Source organism: Stegastes partitus, unplaced genomic scaffold (assembly GCF_000690725.1).
Source record: "Stegastes partitus isolate 25-593 unplaced genomic scaffold, Stegastes_partitus-1.0.2 Scaffold7, whole genome shotgun sequence".
Lineage (NCBI taxonomy): Eukaryota > Metazoa > Chordata > Actinopteri > Pomacentridae > Stegastes > Stegastes partitus.
In genome coordinates, this window is record NW_007577738.1 from 726,644 (window position 1) to 745,031 (window position 18,388).

The 18,388-nt window shown below is 40.7% G+C and overlaps 1 protein-coding gene across 3 annotated transcripts in view; it reads left to right on the plus strand.

Moving 5' to 3' along the window:
• dachd (dachshund d) overlaps nt 1–18,388 on the plus strand; it is a 91,768-nt gene that overhangs the window by 40,436 nt on the left and 32,944 nt on the right. For all 3 annotated transcript variants that reach the window (XM_008282088.1, XM_008282095.1, XM_008282102.1), the window contains exons 2-3: nt 6,881–6,996; nt 13,579–13,731. In XM_008282088.1, coding sequence (XP_008280310.1) covers nt 6,881–6,996; nt 13,579–13,731 — 269 coding nt within the window. The remainder of the gene's footprint in view (nt 1–6,880; nt 6,997–13,578; nt 13,732–18,388) is intronic.

The following is an 18,388-nucleotide window of genomic DNA, read 5'->3' on the forward strand; positions in this document are numbered from 1 at the left end:
AGCATGCAGAATATTTGCCTGATGGGATTTGCAATAAAATTACTACATTTCCTTTCCATTAGGATCTCTAAAACCCCTCTCTCTAATTTATGATTACCCTGGCAAAAAAGACATGTTATATACATAAAGACTAAAGTAGCCCCCAGTCCACATTTAGCCCGTCCTGCTTTCAAAGTTAGTTGAGAGGACAGGAGAAATAATTGAAAAGTGCAGCTGGACTGTGTACAATCTTGTAAGGGATGCCTAGAAAATGAGATTAATCAGTGCACAGACATTGTGGGGAAAAGTTTGCAGTGAATGCCTGACAGTCGTGCTCTTTCTCTCATTTCAAATGTTGGCAGGCTAGCAGGCAGCTCCAAGGGAAATGCGCTCCTTTCATACTTGAGTAATTGATGAATTGTATGCAATATGCAAATGAGAATCCATAAATCTTATGAATGACAGCTTAATTTATGTGAGCCTTAATGAATGCAGGATTAGATTTTAATTAAATATCCTCAAAGGCACCCTGACTGGGTAAGTTTTTAAAGCCTTGTTTTGAAGACTTGTTTCATATGCATCGCAGTTCATGAAAAAGAGAGATCAGTGAGAGTGGTTAGATGAAATTTCCTCGCAGTTTGAAGATAAGACCTGTTCTGTTTTGCTAACCAAAGGCACTTGCAATTAATAAATATTGGAGCAAAATCATATCTACCAATCTCATTTAGGCTTTCCTGGAACTGCTCATTCTCATACATTTGATTAACTGCATTTACTTTAAGCACTATCTGATTTCTAACATTTGGTACAGTATCTTTTTAATTAAGAGAATCATCCATTAGGCATGGAAAAGTCAACCAATTAGGCTTTCCTCATCAGTTCTCGTGATGTAGGAAGTCTGCTTACTCATTATCAGAGTCTGTTGATGTGATACTAAACAATCTTAGACTCTGTAGTTATGGGACATACAATTATGAAATCAGCTTTTAACATTAATGATGCATGGGAATAATCAGCAATTTATCATGTTTTAGATCTTTTTTAGATTCTATTTCACAGCTGAGAGGCTTCAAACGGCTCTAATAGAATGTGATTACAAGGCTAAGCTCTTTGTAGCTACTGTAACAGTGCGTTCCTCCTAAAGCCTGGCTGTGGTTTCATGACACAGGCTTGAGGACAGTCTAAGGAGCGTGACTGGCTCCAAGTTCCTCTGTACCATCAGATGGTCTGACCCAGCGTGGTTCTAATCAGGCCTGAGCCCAGACAAAGGCACCAGGAAGGCACCCACTCTCCCAACTACTACTGATCTCAACCCTGCACATTAGTCCACACAGGGATCAGAGCACAGACAGCACTTTAAAAGGGGTTTTAGTGGGATTGATGCTAACTCTCTCCCGCCTTTGATTTCACACCATTTGATCTGTGATATATTGTTCCGTAACAAAGGTTCACAGTTTGCTGGCGGATGCAGCTGTTCCTAACCCTAATAAATAAAAGTGTGTGTTTTTTTTCCCCTCTCCTCGCACTCACAAACTCGCTGTAATCCGGCTATCTAGATCAGATAAGTGCGATGTGGCTACCTGTGCGAGGCGGTGTTTGACAGGTGCAAGGGGAAGCTGATTGAGATAATCCAAGAATAGGTTCAATGCAAATACAGATACAAGATGAGGGTAAGGATAGATGGATGCATGAAAAAGATGGATGAGTGAATACATTCCCATGTATCACACTGTGACTCTGAGATTATGATCATCACAGCGAATAGACTGCCAAGGTCAGCAGGAAATATAAATCATCTTTTTTTTTTTTTTTTTTGCCTTTTTGTTGAAGGCAACATATATTCCTGTCATTTTCACCAGTTTTGTTTTGTCAAATTGTTATGAACTCGATCATGTATGGCTGCGGAGGATTATTGTCTTTTTCAATCAATTTGACAGTTATTTTCTCTATTAACTGATTAATTGTTTGTTTCATAAAATATTAAGGATGTAAAAATTGTTATTTAATTTATTTTAATAACCCTGAAGCCCAAGATGAAATTTTTTAGATGTTTAGATATTCAGTTTAAATGATAGAAAATATTTTTTAAAAAGCAGCCAGTCCAGGAAATAGTTGGTAAATTTTGCCCAAAAAGTGGCTTTTAATGATAAGTTAGCAAAATAATTATGGTTCTCAGTAAAAAAGTTGTTTTAAAAGTCCTCTTTGAATATGTAGATAATTAATAAAATAGTTATTGGTTCCTTATCTTTTAGTTTGCACAGCCAGCGATGTTATCTGTGCGTCTGTGTTTGCTAACATTACTCTTCTATCCTTCATAGAAGATCTTAAGGCAGCTGATTAAGTTGGGAGCCAGAGAGCTCAGATCACATTCTCATCAGCTGATAATTAATTAGACATATATGTTATCATCACAAATCCACGGTGGGAAAGCAGTATTTGTTCATTTTCACACTGTAGTTTATTTTTAATAATCGCATGTCAGTCTTTTCCCTTTTTTATTGCCACGAGGCAGCATTTTCTCGAAAGCAAAGAAAACTAATAGTTTCTAAAATAACTAATTTCTAGAATTATAGTTAAACAATTTCCTCTTCTCCTTTCAGCCAGCGCCGTTATCTTACCTGTGGGGTTTTTAAATTGGCAGTAATACACCACAGACATGTTATCCCCTGTCTTTCAACAAACATAGTTAACCTCTCGGGGGAGTCGTGCGCATATTTTTAAACCGTTTGATTAAAACCAAATAAATAATAATAATAAAAAAAGAGAAAAACTATAAACTCAGCATATTCAGGCCCCCAATGGTCCAAGGCCTGTGAATTTCTGCCTGACCTGGCACTTAAAAGGTAAGGAGCTGCTTTGTTTTATCAATAAGACCTTGTTTTCATGGCTGGTCACCACCCCAGCAAACCAATCAATGGGGCATGCTCTGCTATCGCTGTGAGAGAAATGAAAAATAAACCCCAGATAATCCTTCAGTTAAAAGGTTACTCAGGGCGATAAAAGCTATTTTGTTAATTTATTTACTCTCTGCACTGGAGAGATAAAGAAAAGGAACAATTAGGGAATTCTAGGTGAGAGATTTTAAAAGGGCAATGACATTGGGTTAATATTTTATAAGGCCTGATTGGCAGAGACCTGGAGAGGCCTTTTGTTTACACAAGCCCCAGACGAATGATTCACTCGCTTGTTTTGGCCGACTGGGCGGAAATGGAATAAATATCTTCATCCTTACCTTTTAGAAACATCAAACAAAAGACTGAGATAAAAGGTTAATGGCTCAATCATAACCACCAGGAAATAATATTATGCTCTTTCTCTGTAAACTAGACTCACTATTGACATAATCAGGTTGAATTCCTAAAGATATCTGGAGATGGGAGGAGCAGATGATTTCTTTTTGTGTGTGTGTGTGTGTGTGTGTGTGTGTGTAACTAAATCCACTAAGGGAGTGCGCTCACTTGGGCTAAACATTACATTTGTGGTTTCAATTGATTTATAACAGATCATAATCACTGCATTAACAGCGTTCTGGGTAATAAGATCTCAGTCACTGCTTCCGTCGTCAGAAAAGAGTCTGATAGTGAGATGTCAGAATTTTGCCATGAGATCAAAAAGCATCCCGATATCTCATGTGATATTATACCTCTTATTATACCTATCACCTCGTGTTGGCTTCCTGTAAACGGGGTGAGAACGTGAATTTAATTATTGTGCTTTTATTGCATTGTAGTGCTGAAATTGGACTCGTGTGGAGTGTATTGTTGGGCCCCGTGTAATCTGATTGCCTGCGCAGCGTAGTGTGTTGGATAGTATCAGGTTCCAGCCGACTCTGCTGGGTCAACACACGGCCGGGCCATTAAAGGAAGTCTGGTTCAGGGAAAGTTCACCACTATTTTCTTTTCACCATGGCAGCAAAACAAAAAAGAGAGAATAGATGTGTAACATATTTGTGGCCCCAGCCCAAAGCTGGTGGGGCCTATTTTGTTTCCTTAATTGAAGCCAGAGATATGAGGGCCCCGAACGTCTTTAGTGTAAATATAAATAAAGCATGAAATAAAATTCTTTCATGACTGACCTCCAGCACAGGAATAATATTGTCCAAAAAAAGAGTGATTTGAAAGCCAGAGGTCCGTGTTTTCTGAAACATTTTAAAGTAGGAAAGAGAAAATAAAAATAATGCTGCAAAGATTAGAAAAGACAACAGGGCATAAGTAATGTACCAAAGGTACCAAAATTCCAATCATAAATCCAGTTGTGCTATCTTTTTCTGCAATAATGGCCTAGTTTGGAGCGGTTTCTGTGCCAGGCTATTTAAGGAATCAGCATCTGCTGCTTGATAAATAGCCTGACTCTTTTGTTTGAGGCCAGGTTGAGTTCCTCTCTGGACCCAGCTTATTAGCCTGGATGGCTCTGACCATAACAGACCTGTTTGGATGTTAGCTTGTATGCCTCAGCTGTGGTTTTTCAAGGCGCTAAATTACACATTGTTAAGGAACATTATACCAAACTAAATGAAGGCTTTAGAAATATTGAATAAAAGAGCAGAACAGTCACTACGCCCCTCTCTGTAACAACTGTGTGCCATTTCTGCACATTCAGACACCTACTCAGCCATAAGGAAAGGAGACTGTAACATTAATTTCTGAGAGGCTTTCCTGTTGCTTGGAGGTTCCTCAGTTCAAAGCTCCGTTTCAGTTGGCGTATTGCTTTCATGGCTGGCTAGTGTTATTTGTGTGCGGAGCGTAGCTGAAATGCTATCCCTTTAAACACACAGACAGATTCTTCTGCAGCCTATCTAAACATTACCTTTACTTAACTGGGCCTTTGTACCTGAGTTCACATCCTTTGACATGATCTAAGGTTGATGTGACATTTTTTTGTCCATTTGAGGGCCTTTTTGCTTTTAGTATTGTTAGTAAAAAGCCTTTTACCCATCACATACCCTCTATTGAGGTCTTTCATAAATAATTCAGCCAGAGTACAAGTGAAAGTGATGACAGCAAAACTGTCTGCGATCTCTCCCTCTCATAAGATCAAAGAGGTGCTTCTATAGAAATAGGAATTACGTTTCCAGACGTTCCTAGGTTGAGCGGGCACTCATTTCTCTTTCTGCCCCCCTCTCTCTCTCTTTCTCTCTCTTTCTCTCTCTCTCTCTCTCTCTCTCTCTCTCTCTCTCTCTCTCCTTCTCTCTCTCTCCTTCTCTCATTGCCCTCTCACTTTCTGCCAATGGCTCTCCCTCTTGATACTTCTTTCTATCACTTGTGTATTTCGCTTCTAAAGGGACACAGTTGGGTGAAGGTCTGCTTTTAGTCCTAAAACCTCCAGAGCCGGTATATGAGAGAGTCAGCACATTCAGACAGATAGAGTGAGTGCACTCTATTAGCAGGACTGAGGTAAATAAACCTCACAAGACATGGCTGAATAAATTCAACTACTAAGGCTGTGTGGTATCTGAACTAAAACACTGCATCACTGTGTAGATACTGCCTTTGGGAAATGTAGTGAAATGTACTGTAACATGAATGGCCTCATGTACTGTAATAAAGTCCAGAATAAGACCTTATTGTTACATCAGAAGCGCTCATCAGCTGGGTTGCATTTATTGAATCTAAAATGTAGTTCTGAACAACTTAGAAAAACATCATTACAGTGTGTTTTGGTCAAAAATAATTAGAAAAAGATTGAAAAGTAATAAACATTATCTGCAGCTAATAAATTACCAAAGAAAGTAATACAGTTAGTCTTTGTTATTATTCTTGTGACTGCAAGAATTGGCTACTAAGATGCATATTTAAGATTTTTTTTTTTTTATGTGAAATTTTCTCTTGTTTGTTTTTTTCGAGACATTCTTTGGTGTCTTAAAGCCAGATTTAACTCAGTCCATGTTAGAAAGAACTTGGTATCCCGGTAAAGCTTGAAATGGACTATTGTATGTGAAATAATGTATGAAGCCAATATGTCACCTATGTCAAGTCACTGTAATTCATCTTCAGCTGAGACATCCAGCTCCTTGTTCATAAAGAATATACCTCTATAGAATCTTTGCCCATTACATGCTCATTGCGTTTTTTCTTCACCCTGTAGGCTTTTCTTTGTAACTATAAGCCAGCAAAGTAGGTATTGATTGAAACTCGAAACTGTATTAATAAGTGAATGAGTAAGATGTGTGGAAAGTCAGGAGTGTATCTGCTTTGAAGGCCTTTTCTCCTCCACAGTAAGGTGGCACAGTCATTTATCACGGCTGGATCTGTGCCCCTCGTTTGGTGTAATAAAACTCCCCCATCAGAACCGTCCAACAGGTCTGAATCACTCTGTCACACCACCTTCCAGCTAAGGCACGCATTAAATCAAGCAAGCAGAACATTTCCTAAGGCAGCCATTGCCTTTTAATTTCCTGAAGAACCTTAAAATATCATTCATTACCAGAACTACACATATTTGGTTTTTAAAAGTCTCATAAATCAATAGTGGCCTGACTGCAATAATTATAACAAGTTAACATGTAATTTCCAGGCCGAGGGCCGCGCACTGGATTTTAGCATATGCAAACGAGGCAATTCAAATAGTGTGGGGATATTAATACGGAGGAACAGGTAACGAGGTACGGGTTATGAATTATGCATCAAAAAGTGGTTGATCTTCAATAAAGGAAATGAATTCACCGTGTAATCTAATTAGTTATGGAAGTCTATTATGTTGAGCTGCAGAAAGCAACTGTCCTTGAAAAGAAATTTATTTACAGTACATGTTAGCTCTTTGGAATGGAATTGCATTCTGGAGAGCTCCAAATGTTAACACTCCCCCGCCGCCACCACTACCCACACAGCCCCTCCTCCGCCTGCCAGTCTCCTCCTAGTTTCTCACCCGCGTCCTTCTTCCTTCTCTGCCCCATTTTTTGCAGCTCCAGACCCGGCCGGCCTCCGAAGAGAACCCAGAGTGTGACATCACCAGAGAACCCCCACATCATGCCCCACTCGGTCCCCGGCCTCATGTCCCCCGGCATGATCCCGCCCACAGGTACGGTTTTGGTTTTAGTCTGTAACCGCGCTGTCACTGTTACTAAAGCTCCAATTCACTTCTCTTACGTCTTTTCTACCTTTTTTTTTTCTTAAATTTTTCTTTTTCTTTCTGTCACACACACACACACACACTCATATATTCACACACACAACATCTCCCTATGAGTGGCCTCCCCGCAGCTTGTCCTCGAAATGGCAACCAGTCCAAAGTGACACATGCACCCAACCACCAGACACCAGCCGCTCACTCGTTTACCAAAAACAGATCCTCTGCTTAACCCCCGGAAACCAAGAGGGGGAGAATAAATTGGAGTGGAGATCTTTTCTCTCAGATTATTCCAGTAGATGTTGCATTTTGCCTTGAGTGCATTCTAATTAGTGCGATTAAATCCACTCCACTGGTATATGTACATAGGCAGTGGTGATGCTAAAGCAAGCTTATCGCCACAAGAATCAACAACAACCATTTGTGCCCTAACTTACCCCTGGGCCAAGTCTTATTGCAACTAATGCTTTTGTTCTATTTGTGGCTGGCTTCATTGTGACTGCTTTGATGTTGGTGGCTGTAAGTGCTCTGATTTGCATATTTTGCTCTCCTTCTTGATACGTCTTTAATGATATTGTACTGTCGAAAGGAGCTCTTTGAATGCTTATTTGGTGTTACAGTATATATTGTATTTAACCAACTACTAACTGTAGCACTTTACAAAGAGATAAAACACCAACAGCATATTTTTCACGGTGATCTTAGGTGTTTGGCAATTTTAACGGACTTGTAATTATCTCCCCATTTTAATTACATCGCTGGAAAAATAAACAGAATACAAGCATTTTTCACTCTCTCTCTCTCTCCCTCTCTCTCTCTCTCTCTCTCTCTCTCTCTCCAAGAGGCAACAAAGCTGCATCTATGAGTACTTTGAAATTCAATATTAAACACAAGTCCATCCATGTGATTCAGTACAATGGAGACTCACAGGCTAGTGCTTTGAACTCTGGGAATAGGGTGAGGTCACTGGCGATCGCTGTAGTATAGACGGCGAACTTAAAGGCCGAAGTGAACACAAGAAGAAGGACAATGATGAGAAAGACCCGTGTTATTTAGTGGAACATAAAGCAACAGAAAAGCCTTTTGATATCATCCCCTTTAAGCCCAGAGGGACTCTATGATCTTGACATTTAGTCAGGGTATTCAGGGGGCAGAGATAAAGTAATTGAGGTTTTTGGTCTTCTCATAACTGCCTTAAGCTTCCTAACTGTGGCGAGACAGAACTTTTACACCACTTTCTGTGTCGTAATTAAACCATTTATTGTTTTGATGATAGCATTGAGCATTAAACGTCAAGGAAGTTACAGATTTTGACAGATTAGTAATTAAGTATAATTGACCACACATAAGTTGGTATCTAAGTAGGCGACTAATTGATCTTCCTGTCATGTCCAAATGTTCTGATTGATGATAAAAAATGACATTGAGAAACTGTCTTAAATAGTTACACTATCGTGTCATGTCATATTAGTTCATTTTTCAGATGAGTTGGCGCCTGCACACACAGATGGAACATGGGCCGACGGCTTCTCCTTAGGCTTCACCATTTCTTCGAGACTCCGCGAAAAAACCACTCTACCGTTTAATTTGGGCTGCAGAGAAAGAGCAAAATATTGCATGAAATGTGTTGTTCATTGTTGAATATCCGTGTTTCTCCTAATTTTACAGGAGATAAATGAAATCCTACCCAGAACAAAGGCAATGCATGATGCTGGTGCTTCTTCTAGTCACTTTTCACTCAAGAGCGTCTAACTGTGTTCAAAATTGGCAAAAAAAATCTCACCTCCTGATAGATGCAGAAAGTTGTTCAGTTGTCTGATCTTGCAGCCTTAAAGAGCAGCATGAGCTGACAACTTTGTTGGCGTGCAGTGTGCGGCATCCTTCACTAAATTTACAATATTAGGGATGTTTGTTGGCTGCATGCAAACTATATTCAGCAAACTTTTTTCAAGATATTACACACGGACATTAGGCATAGACTCATCAATCATATCAGATTAAAATCAGTGGCTATATTAAACACAGTGGAAAGACGTCTTCTTCACACTCAACAGGACCAGGGAGGAGATGTGAAACACATTGTTAACATATGTATCTTTGCCCTTGACACCAGTTCCATTTAGAAAAGGACATCTTAATATGCTTAGTTTTCCACTTAAGGAAATACCCTCATATGTGTGTGAAGGCACATGTGCGTATGTGTGAGTGTCTGAATGCGTGCATGCTTGCGTTTATGCCCCCGAGGGGGGGGTTACGCTGGAGCCTTTCCAGTTGCTGATGCATTACAGGCAGATTGGCCCCCAAATCGGATTATTTGCTGTGGACTGACACCACACTGAGATGACATCTCCTTTAAAGTGGAGAGGGGGCCTCCACTCACACTCTGGCCACTACTTAAGCAGCAGCTCCAATATAATTCATTTATGTCCTGGATATGGCTTCAACCTTTTGAATAACGCAAGAGTACTGCATTTACCATTAGAGAAATGAATGTCACCTACATCTTACCAGGGTGCATCCTGTACTTTACTGATAAAAACAATATTTCCTAATGCTGTCTGGCTTTGCCGTACTGTACAGGTATGTGTGCAGACTCCAGTGACACAAAGAGCCGGTTCCTCTTACAAGTACTATAAGTGGAGACATTTTGTCATATTTATACTCTTTCAATGTACAATTAGCATGTCATCTTCAACTGCAGAGTGGATCATCTAATCCGTTGCCACTTCAGGCTGCTTTAAAATAGATCCAGTATGCAGCAGGTAATTTAGTGTCAGTTCTTTGTGTCTCTGCCCCTCCTCTTTCAGTCCGCTGCTTGTCATAAGGTTAGCGCGCTCTGTAATTGATACTAAATTTGTCATGATGTGGATAGCACAGTTCAAGTGGTTTAGTGTACCTAAGAGTTGCGTTGTTCTCAGCCCCAGTTTGTCATTGCTGTGCCGCCACCAGTCCATGCATAAAATTAGGCGACCATGCTCATTGACATGGAGTATCTCTTCTCTATTTATCCTGCCCGCCCGATAAATAAAATGTGTTTTCATTGTTGCCCGTGGTGCAGTCCCTAACAGAGAAGAGAACAGAAACACAACAGATAAGCTCTGGTTATTTTTTATTTTTTTAATCACTGCTAGAGAAAGTCGTAAAAGTCAGTCTTTTGTGTACTGATGTGAAGTTAATCTGATTTTAATTTAATTATACGAGTTAGTTGCGGAGGGCACAGGCATTGGGGTGTTTGTTGTAAGAATGTTCTGACATTGGCGCAGGTATGGGGCAGCTAGCATGTTAATTAATGATGAAGATCCTGACAATATGCAGAGGCATGACAGCGTTAAGCCAGTCGGCTGCTGCTTCCTTTGCATATTAATAGATCCTTCATTATTATTTAATATGACAGCTGCTCCAAGGGCTACCATCAGACCTTGTCTCTGTTATTTGCTGTTTTGTGCTCCCCATGTGACAGTGCCATGCTATTCTCTATTTGTTGAAATGTTCCCTTTTCTGTTCTCTCACTGGTGTGGCTCTCTACATGCGACCGTGATGTGCTGTTTGTTTTGTGCTCAGGAGGATTCTGACTTGCCCGTGCGTCTATATGAGAAAAGTGTCTGAATCTAAAGGTGACTTTGAAAGAATATATGAGGCTGGATTGTTTTGTTTGCATAGTAATGAATGCAGATTAGCACTGAGTGGGATTGGTCTTGTTGACGTTTAGACTTCTAGTGGCTTAATAGACTTGTTGTTGGGCGCCAGCATCTCCCTGGCTTCCTTATTACATCCATTGTATTGAGGTGTGTGTTATGTTGGATATGACAATTGATCTGGTGAAATGAAACAATTATCAGAACAAAGATTTCGATTTATGGAGTGTGTCACTTAGTCAAAGACAGGGTGGAGATAGCAGCGGAATGATAAATGAAAAATGGAAAAGTGATCATTCCATCTGGTTCACAATGGCACAGATCAATTTCTTAGCCTTTATTTACTCACGACACACTGGATCAAAAAACATCACATTCTTGTACATTAATTATTTCCCCCTTTTTTTCTTTTTTTTTTGTTTTATCATTCCCGCAGTTTAGTCCAGTCTACAAACGATAAAATGAACTGCTGCAGTGCAATAAACTATGGTGTTCTTACAAGTTAGCGAGCATCAGAAAAGCTCCACTGCAGCACTCCTTTGAGCGGCACCTGATTTGTGGGGGGAATTTATCACACAAACAGCTCAGAGGTGATTTCAATATTTACTCGGCAGTCTGTTCTGCATACGTCTCATTTGGAAAACAGTTGACTCTTGCCCATTATACACAAATGAAGGCTGACCTTCAGACTGGGCAGAGGCCACATTCATTATGTGGAGAAGTATCACCTTCTTATGAGGCAGTGGCTTTTTTTTTTTTTTTTTTTTTCTCCTCCTGCTCTGCCTATGCATATGGAACAGCAGCTAGGGCCCATTGCAAACGAGAGGGCCCTCGCTGACATGATGTATACTGTACGTCAATATGGTACTGATGTATTTTAAGATGCAAACAAGGCTTTAAATTATATGCACCTCCATGTCAGTGGCTCAGAGTGACTCTCGCCATCTGCCTATCAGCTGTGGATGAGAGGAGAGGGTGTCCAGGCTGGTATGCTCTTGTGTGCATGTTTGTCGGTGTGTGTTTGTGCCTGTGTACGCTGGCATGTATCTATTAGAGCCACATGTTTGATTTCTACCTCTCCTTGTACTTGTGTCTCCCCCCTCAAATGCACGGCTAATAGCTGCTTTGAGTCCCATCACGGAGACGTGACAGCTTAGTGATGATAAACGCAGACGTTGCTTTGTTCTGCGTCAAACGTAAGGCAAACCTGCATATCAAGTACAAGCAGCCCCTGTAAAAGGGCAAGTGATATACCGTATTGTGAATATGAGCGATTCCAGTAATAGGTACATATCTTTCTCTCGCCATGCATCTTTGATTTTGTTGCTGGGGTTGGCAAGAAGAGTCGTGGGCCTCTCCTGAGACACACCAGGCCTAGAGGAGCTTTAGCACTATCTGTCCCTGCTGTTTGAGACTAGCCTCATGAATAAAGATTTCAGTCACGTTCAATACACCAGAACCCTGGAACTACCACAATGACAAACCAGTGCTTTATGATCTCTGCAGTGTGCTCAGCATATGTATGTCTATAATCTCAGTCTTACTATATCAATCATATCAAGTTCATTTTGATCGAGGTGGACGACCATGTCAAATGTTGCTAATATATGCATATTTGGCGATTTCAGTGGAAATGTGTGTGATTATTTAAAATGTGATGTCAATAATCATTTGGTCTGCTCAGGAAAACAGAAGCCTGAGAAGAATCCATGAAAAATTCTCAAAGCTATTTGACATGTTGTCAGAGATTTTCAAGTGATGTGCATACAAATAATATTCAATAATTGCTGTAATATTAAATCTACCATAAAGTAGAATGAATATTTGTTAAATATTTTTTCCTCGAAAATTGACTTTGAAGGGGATGGGGAACTTTAAATGTCTTCAATGTCCTCTGTTTTTGTGGGGTTTTTTTCCACTCTTCAATCTGATGCACATATGTCCAAACTCACTGCCTCTTGAAGAGTAGTGTCCTTTTTTGCCTATAATCAATTTCTTTCCGCAGTAGTTTTGAGAATATTTTTTAAAAATGTAACAGAGATGATGCGGTATTTTATACATCGCATCCTTTTTCTTGTCTTTATTGATCGCACTCCTTAGTTAATTTTCACACATGACCCTCTAAGCGTTGAGCACACTCGAAGCCAAAGAATAAAACAACTTGAATCCATGGTACATGGTTTATAGTTTTCCATTGTGCTTGATGACTCGCCTTGACACTCACAAGAGCCCACTTATTATGAGGCACTACAGTATATTGCTGTGAGGAATTTGAATACCAGTGTTAGGCATTATTCAGGTCGATTAGATCTGATGAATACATTAGAAGGTATCATTGAAATACTCCCTATAACAAGATTCATAAGACACTTCTCTACCTGTATTTTACCTCATGTTGAACCTCTTTTACTTACTCTTTCACTTTTTCTTCCCTGAACCCTTCTGTGTCACACTGTATCACAATTCCTTTATTATACATACATTGTGTATTGTAAGTTGTATACACAAAATGCTTGCATCATGAACTATTATCTTGACTGCATCTGTTCCCATCAAGGCACAAATACATCAATATAGTGGCGAGGAATGCCGGAGTCTGTGAAACATTCATAAAAATCATAGGCTGCCACACACACGGGGATCCATCTCATCAGCATGATAACCTGCTGTGAAGATATCCCCTGTCAGAAGATGAAAAACCAAGTCATGATCTCATATGAGCTTATTCCCCATAGTGTATAAAATTATTCATTGTTTTATTATTTCAAAAGTCCTTTTTCTTTGTTTTCTTCATTCGCCAAGGCAGGTTTCTGAAAAGGTTTTGCAGGTGCAGTGGCTCAGCCCCAGCAGACATGTAGCGGTCTGTAAGCGCTCTGTCTCCTCTGCCTCTTCTTTCCAGGCCTGACAGCAGCAGCGGCAGCAGCTGCCAACGCAGCCATCGCAGAGGCCATGAAGGTCAAGAAGATCAAGCTGGAGGCGATGAGCAGCTACCACGGCAACGCCAACCACCATGGGGCCGATGGAGAGAATGGAGACCTCAGCTCCAGCGTTGGTGAGGATGCCCTTCACACACACACACACACACACACACACACTGTCACAAACACATCCACACTCACATTAACAGAATACAAATGCAAGCTGCAAAGTGTTTTACAGATATAGACACAAACAAGGCACGTTAGGACTTACATACTTGTCACTATCTCAGCACAGACTCCAAGAGCTCAGACCTGCTCCAGGACTGCACAGTTGTCCATACAATATCTGTCTATTTTAGTAATAGCATATTTTGACACTTTAATAACAGGATCAAAATATGCATTACGAAGAAAGATAATGCAGATTGTCTACTAACAGCTATGACTATTTGGAGTAAAGTTTGCTTCAAAATTATGGGTTTGCAAAAAATGAATTTCATGTTAACCAGACACCTGACATTTGAGTTATGAGCATTTAAATGTATCAACTTCTGTCAGCAACACATTTGGCCAGAATGCCATGAAGTTTTGCAGGGTCGAGTAAATGTGTGTAATTTCGTTAATTTTGCAGTGCAGGTGTTGAATGGCTGTGCAGTTGCATATAATGTTCAATAAGCACACCCACCAGGCAACCGATGATAAGAAAATTGCAGTTCGTATTTTAAGACTTCCGCAAACTTTTTTGTCAGACGGTTAAAGCGCACAAAACCACAACATCCACAGTTTGATTTCAGCTGGGGACCACTGTTGCATGTCATACTTCTCTCTCTCTCTCTCTCTCTCTCTCTCTCTCTCTCTCACTCAGTCCTTGTTTCCTGTCTGCTTCTATTCTGTCCAATAAAGGCAAGAATGCCAGAAATCATAGTAGTTTCAACCATTTTTAGACTGAAGTGGGAGTGTTTTGTCCTGCTGTATTCTTTTAGAACCAAGAGAGGAAAAAATCTCTATCTCATGGCAAGAGGAGGGGAAAAGTGCCACTGCTTGGGAATCGCACCAAAACTCCATCCCTTGTTTCTTGACTGATTACCTAACTTTAGATCAACCTGAACCTGAAACAGGCAAATGAATATCCAGGACCAGAAACTAAAACCTTTTACCAGAGGAAATAAGTAATCCTACACATACAGCTTGTTTTAAACCAAAGATTTGTATGATACTATACTCACTATACTGCTCTTTTCTTTATGCTTCTGAAATGGTAAGCTATTGATTGTGCTTACTTTGTATGCAGTGAAAATATTCACCTTGGTAATGTATGTCTTGTTTTCTCCTGAAGTGTTTTATGTTGAAAGAAAAAAAAAATCTTAATAGCTAAGTGAAACTGTGAACACAGTTTCCCAGAGCTATCAGCTTTTAACAAGGTCTAATTGAATTGCTGTGAGAGCTCTGGTTTTTCACTATGTGCCATTTCAATTAATTATTAGCCCTAAAATGCGGAAGGATTTTTGTAATATCACACACAACCACTTAGTGTATTAAAGAGAATGATAATGTATGTTAGTGCGGATTCATGAGCCCATTCCAAATTATAAACCAAATGTAATCCCCGCAGCTTTGGTTGCTAAATTGAGGTTTTGATTCACTTACTGTAATAAATGACTTGACTCCTGAATACATTTCTGCAGTAATACTTGACACCGCGGCGCTTATAGTGTGCAAGATGAAAACAGGATGTGTTTCTAAGCAGATTTAACAATGCAAAATGCATAAAGTGTGAGGTCATCACTCCGAGAGAATGGAGTGTGTAAAAAAGAGAATACGAGCCTGCGAGGTCACAGAAATAAAGATAAATGTGAGTACCAACAGCAAGGCTATGGCAATGGAGCTAATAAGAAACTGTTTTATCTTTTTACAATTTAAATTGTAACCTTGAGCCCACAGCCAGCCACACAGGCTCCCGGTAGAATCATAATTCTGGCAAGGGGGAGCAGTTCTAGGTGTGGGTGCATGGGCCACAGCATTAGCTCTCTGAGTGAAATATATGGCAGTGACGCCTCTCGGCCCCATCCACAATCAATTGGATTCTTTTCCTTTAATATTTACTTGCAGCGATGAGATGCTCGTCTGCATGGTGATGAACAGTCTGCCACTGGCGTTTGAAGGTGACCTGTCAGTGAGTATGGACAAATCTCTCGCTCGCAGAAATGTAGAAAATAAATCATTAGGGGCAGGCAGTCAGACAGGGGCCTCTCTCCCTCCCTCACTCTCCTCGGATTTAAATCAGCTCAGATTTATGATTTGAATTAATGCTTCGTTTGGTCAAAGGAATGGTCGCAGAGACAAATGATGTTTGGTACTGAAACCATCCTAATATTGATTACTGGGTGTCGCAGCAATCTCTTGTTTATATCAAGCACTCTCCTGTGACAGGGTGGCCAGCAGGAGTCATCCTGATAATACGCTGGAGATATATGGCCTGCTCGGCACTGTAGAGCCATGAAACACAGCTAGCAGCGTGTTGTCTTCTTCATCTAGCCCCGGACTTCTGCTCACATGTTTATTTTTAACGGAGGAATTTTGTAATTTCACGAAGAAAAAAAAGGGGGGGTGGGGGGAACGGACTTACAAGAGAGCGTGATTACAGAATTATTTAACATTCCAAAAGTGCCTCAGTCTGGTCTGATTTATGAGCTTGAGTATTTTGGAGTGTGAATGCCTAATATGTCCAGCTCTCAAGCCTATTATCCAATAGCAATCCAAACATATAAATCACTTGACTGATATAGCATGGAGTGGGCAGAGGGGGAACTGTATTTGGCTGTAGCTTTGTTGGGACTGGACTGACTGTTGTTCTGAGTGCTGACTGGGGAATGACTTCATGCTGTTTTTAACAGACTCAGACCACAGCTGCTCTGAGGAAATGGACTGGGCTGTTTTATAATCACGCAGCTTAAACTAAGACCCACACAAACGGATGTGTTTACTTACACAAATTATGTTGCCAACCATGATAGGAATTGATATGATAATGAGCATGCTTCTGATAATACCACAAAGGACATAGATCCATTTAATCAAAACGAACTACTACATAAACTCATTGAAGGAAAAAAAAATAAAAAATCCTCCTCGGGCTAAAATACAGGTGCCTCATCTCAGTGTTTGTCTGAAGCAGATCTTGTATTGTGAAGCGCTTAAAGCAAAGCACAGCAGAGCAAGCCAGTGAAGGACACTCTGTACTGTTTGTAGAGTTGGATTGCCCGCCGCTGTCTTTGTGTTGATGTAAATTGAACAGGCTAATGTTTCTCCCTCGCATTAAATATTCATCACAATTAGACCTTCCTGTTTGCATCAATGTTATTAATTATAAGGAAAAAACAGCCAGTTCAACTCTCTGCTAAAATAACCAAACATCCTGACTGAGGGCTGGAAAGAAGGAAATAGATAGGTTTAAAGAAATGTATGAAGGAGATTTAAAAAAAAAAAATTAAAAAAAAGATGCGTTAGACAGATAGAGACATGGAGATGGAGCGACATCAAAATGTAAAGAGAGACAGAATGAGAGGTGTGGGGGTGATTTTCTTTGATTTTTTTTTCTTTTTTTCCCCTCACACTCTTTAGTTGGGCAGAGGGAGCCCTCTCAAAGCACAATGTGGATTGTTCCTGCGCCTCTCAGGAAATGCCACAATTACAGATCACAGACCAAGCAAAACACGTGTGGCGCTTGGCCTTGAGGGGGATAAACAGCCCACCATTCCCTCCCAGTGCATTGACCCCAGCCACAACCTTCATTACTGGGAGAAAAAATATTGTCAGCTGCCCACTAACAAACACCTGCCAATTTCAAGAGAAGGAATTGGTTTTTCAGCCGAGGAAGGAAAATAAAGTGTTTCTTAGAACTGCAGAAAAGGAGTAGGAAGAAAAGATAAGGCAGGCTTCGCCCTTGTCCTCTTTTCTCTGTCTCTCTCTCTTTTCTTTGCTCTGTCTCGCTTACGTCTCCGTCTTTCACCCTCTGTCTCTCTTTGGCCACTGGGTGCTGCCCTGCCACTCATCTGACTCCTCACCACACAACTCTAATGGAGCTGAAATCCTGTTTGTAATTAGATATGGGAATTCCACTGTCATCAGCCAGATGATGCCACGACATGCCGACCAAACAACTCGGCGAAAGACAGCGCCGCAGTTAAAGGAGAAGACACAACAGCCCGCTGCTAACTTTTTCAGATATCACTGCACATTTTGTCTTAAACCTGTAACAACGCCACTAAACCGCAGAAGCAGTTGCATTGTGCGGTGCTAATCGCAAACCTGAAAGCCCTTTGTCTTACATCTGTGGCTTCGGTCCAGGCCGCCTGCGCCCAACAGGGAGTGGGAAGCCACATGCGAGGCTGAAGTTGGACGGGTGGTGACAGGTACCTGGAGTGTTGCCTGACTGAGAGTTGAGAGAAGAGGTTCTGGGTGAGATGATGAGGAAGCATCATTCTTTCTTCCCAGGGTCATCAGGCTAATTTCTGCAAGCCCTACCCCTCATGCTTGCATGTTTGGGTGTGTATTTGAATGTGTGTGTGTGCGTGTGTGTCTGTGTGTGTGTCTGTGTGTATGTGTGCGCATGCTTGCGTGAGAGAGAAAGAGGGGGCCTTGGCCCCTGAGAGCGCTCTGTGAGGAGACCACAGCTGTACACTCCCAGCAGCTAATTGGTCCTTATCTAGCTGTCCCATTCATCTTCATTTTTTACCAATTACTGAGCATTATCTGTGTTCTCAGTTGGGTATGGGACTTAATCCTTTT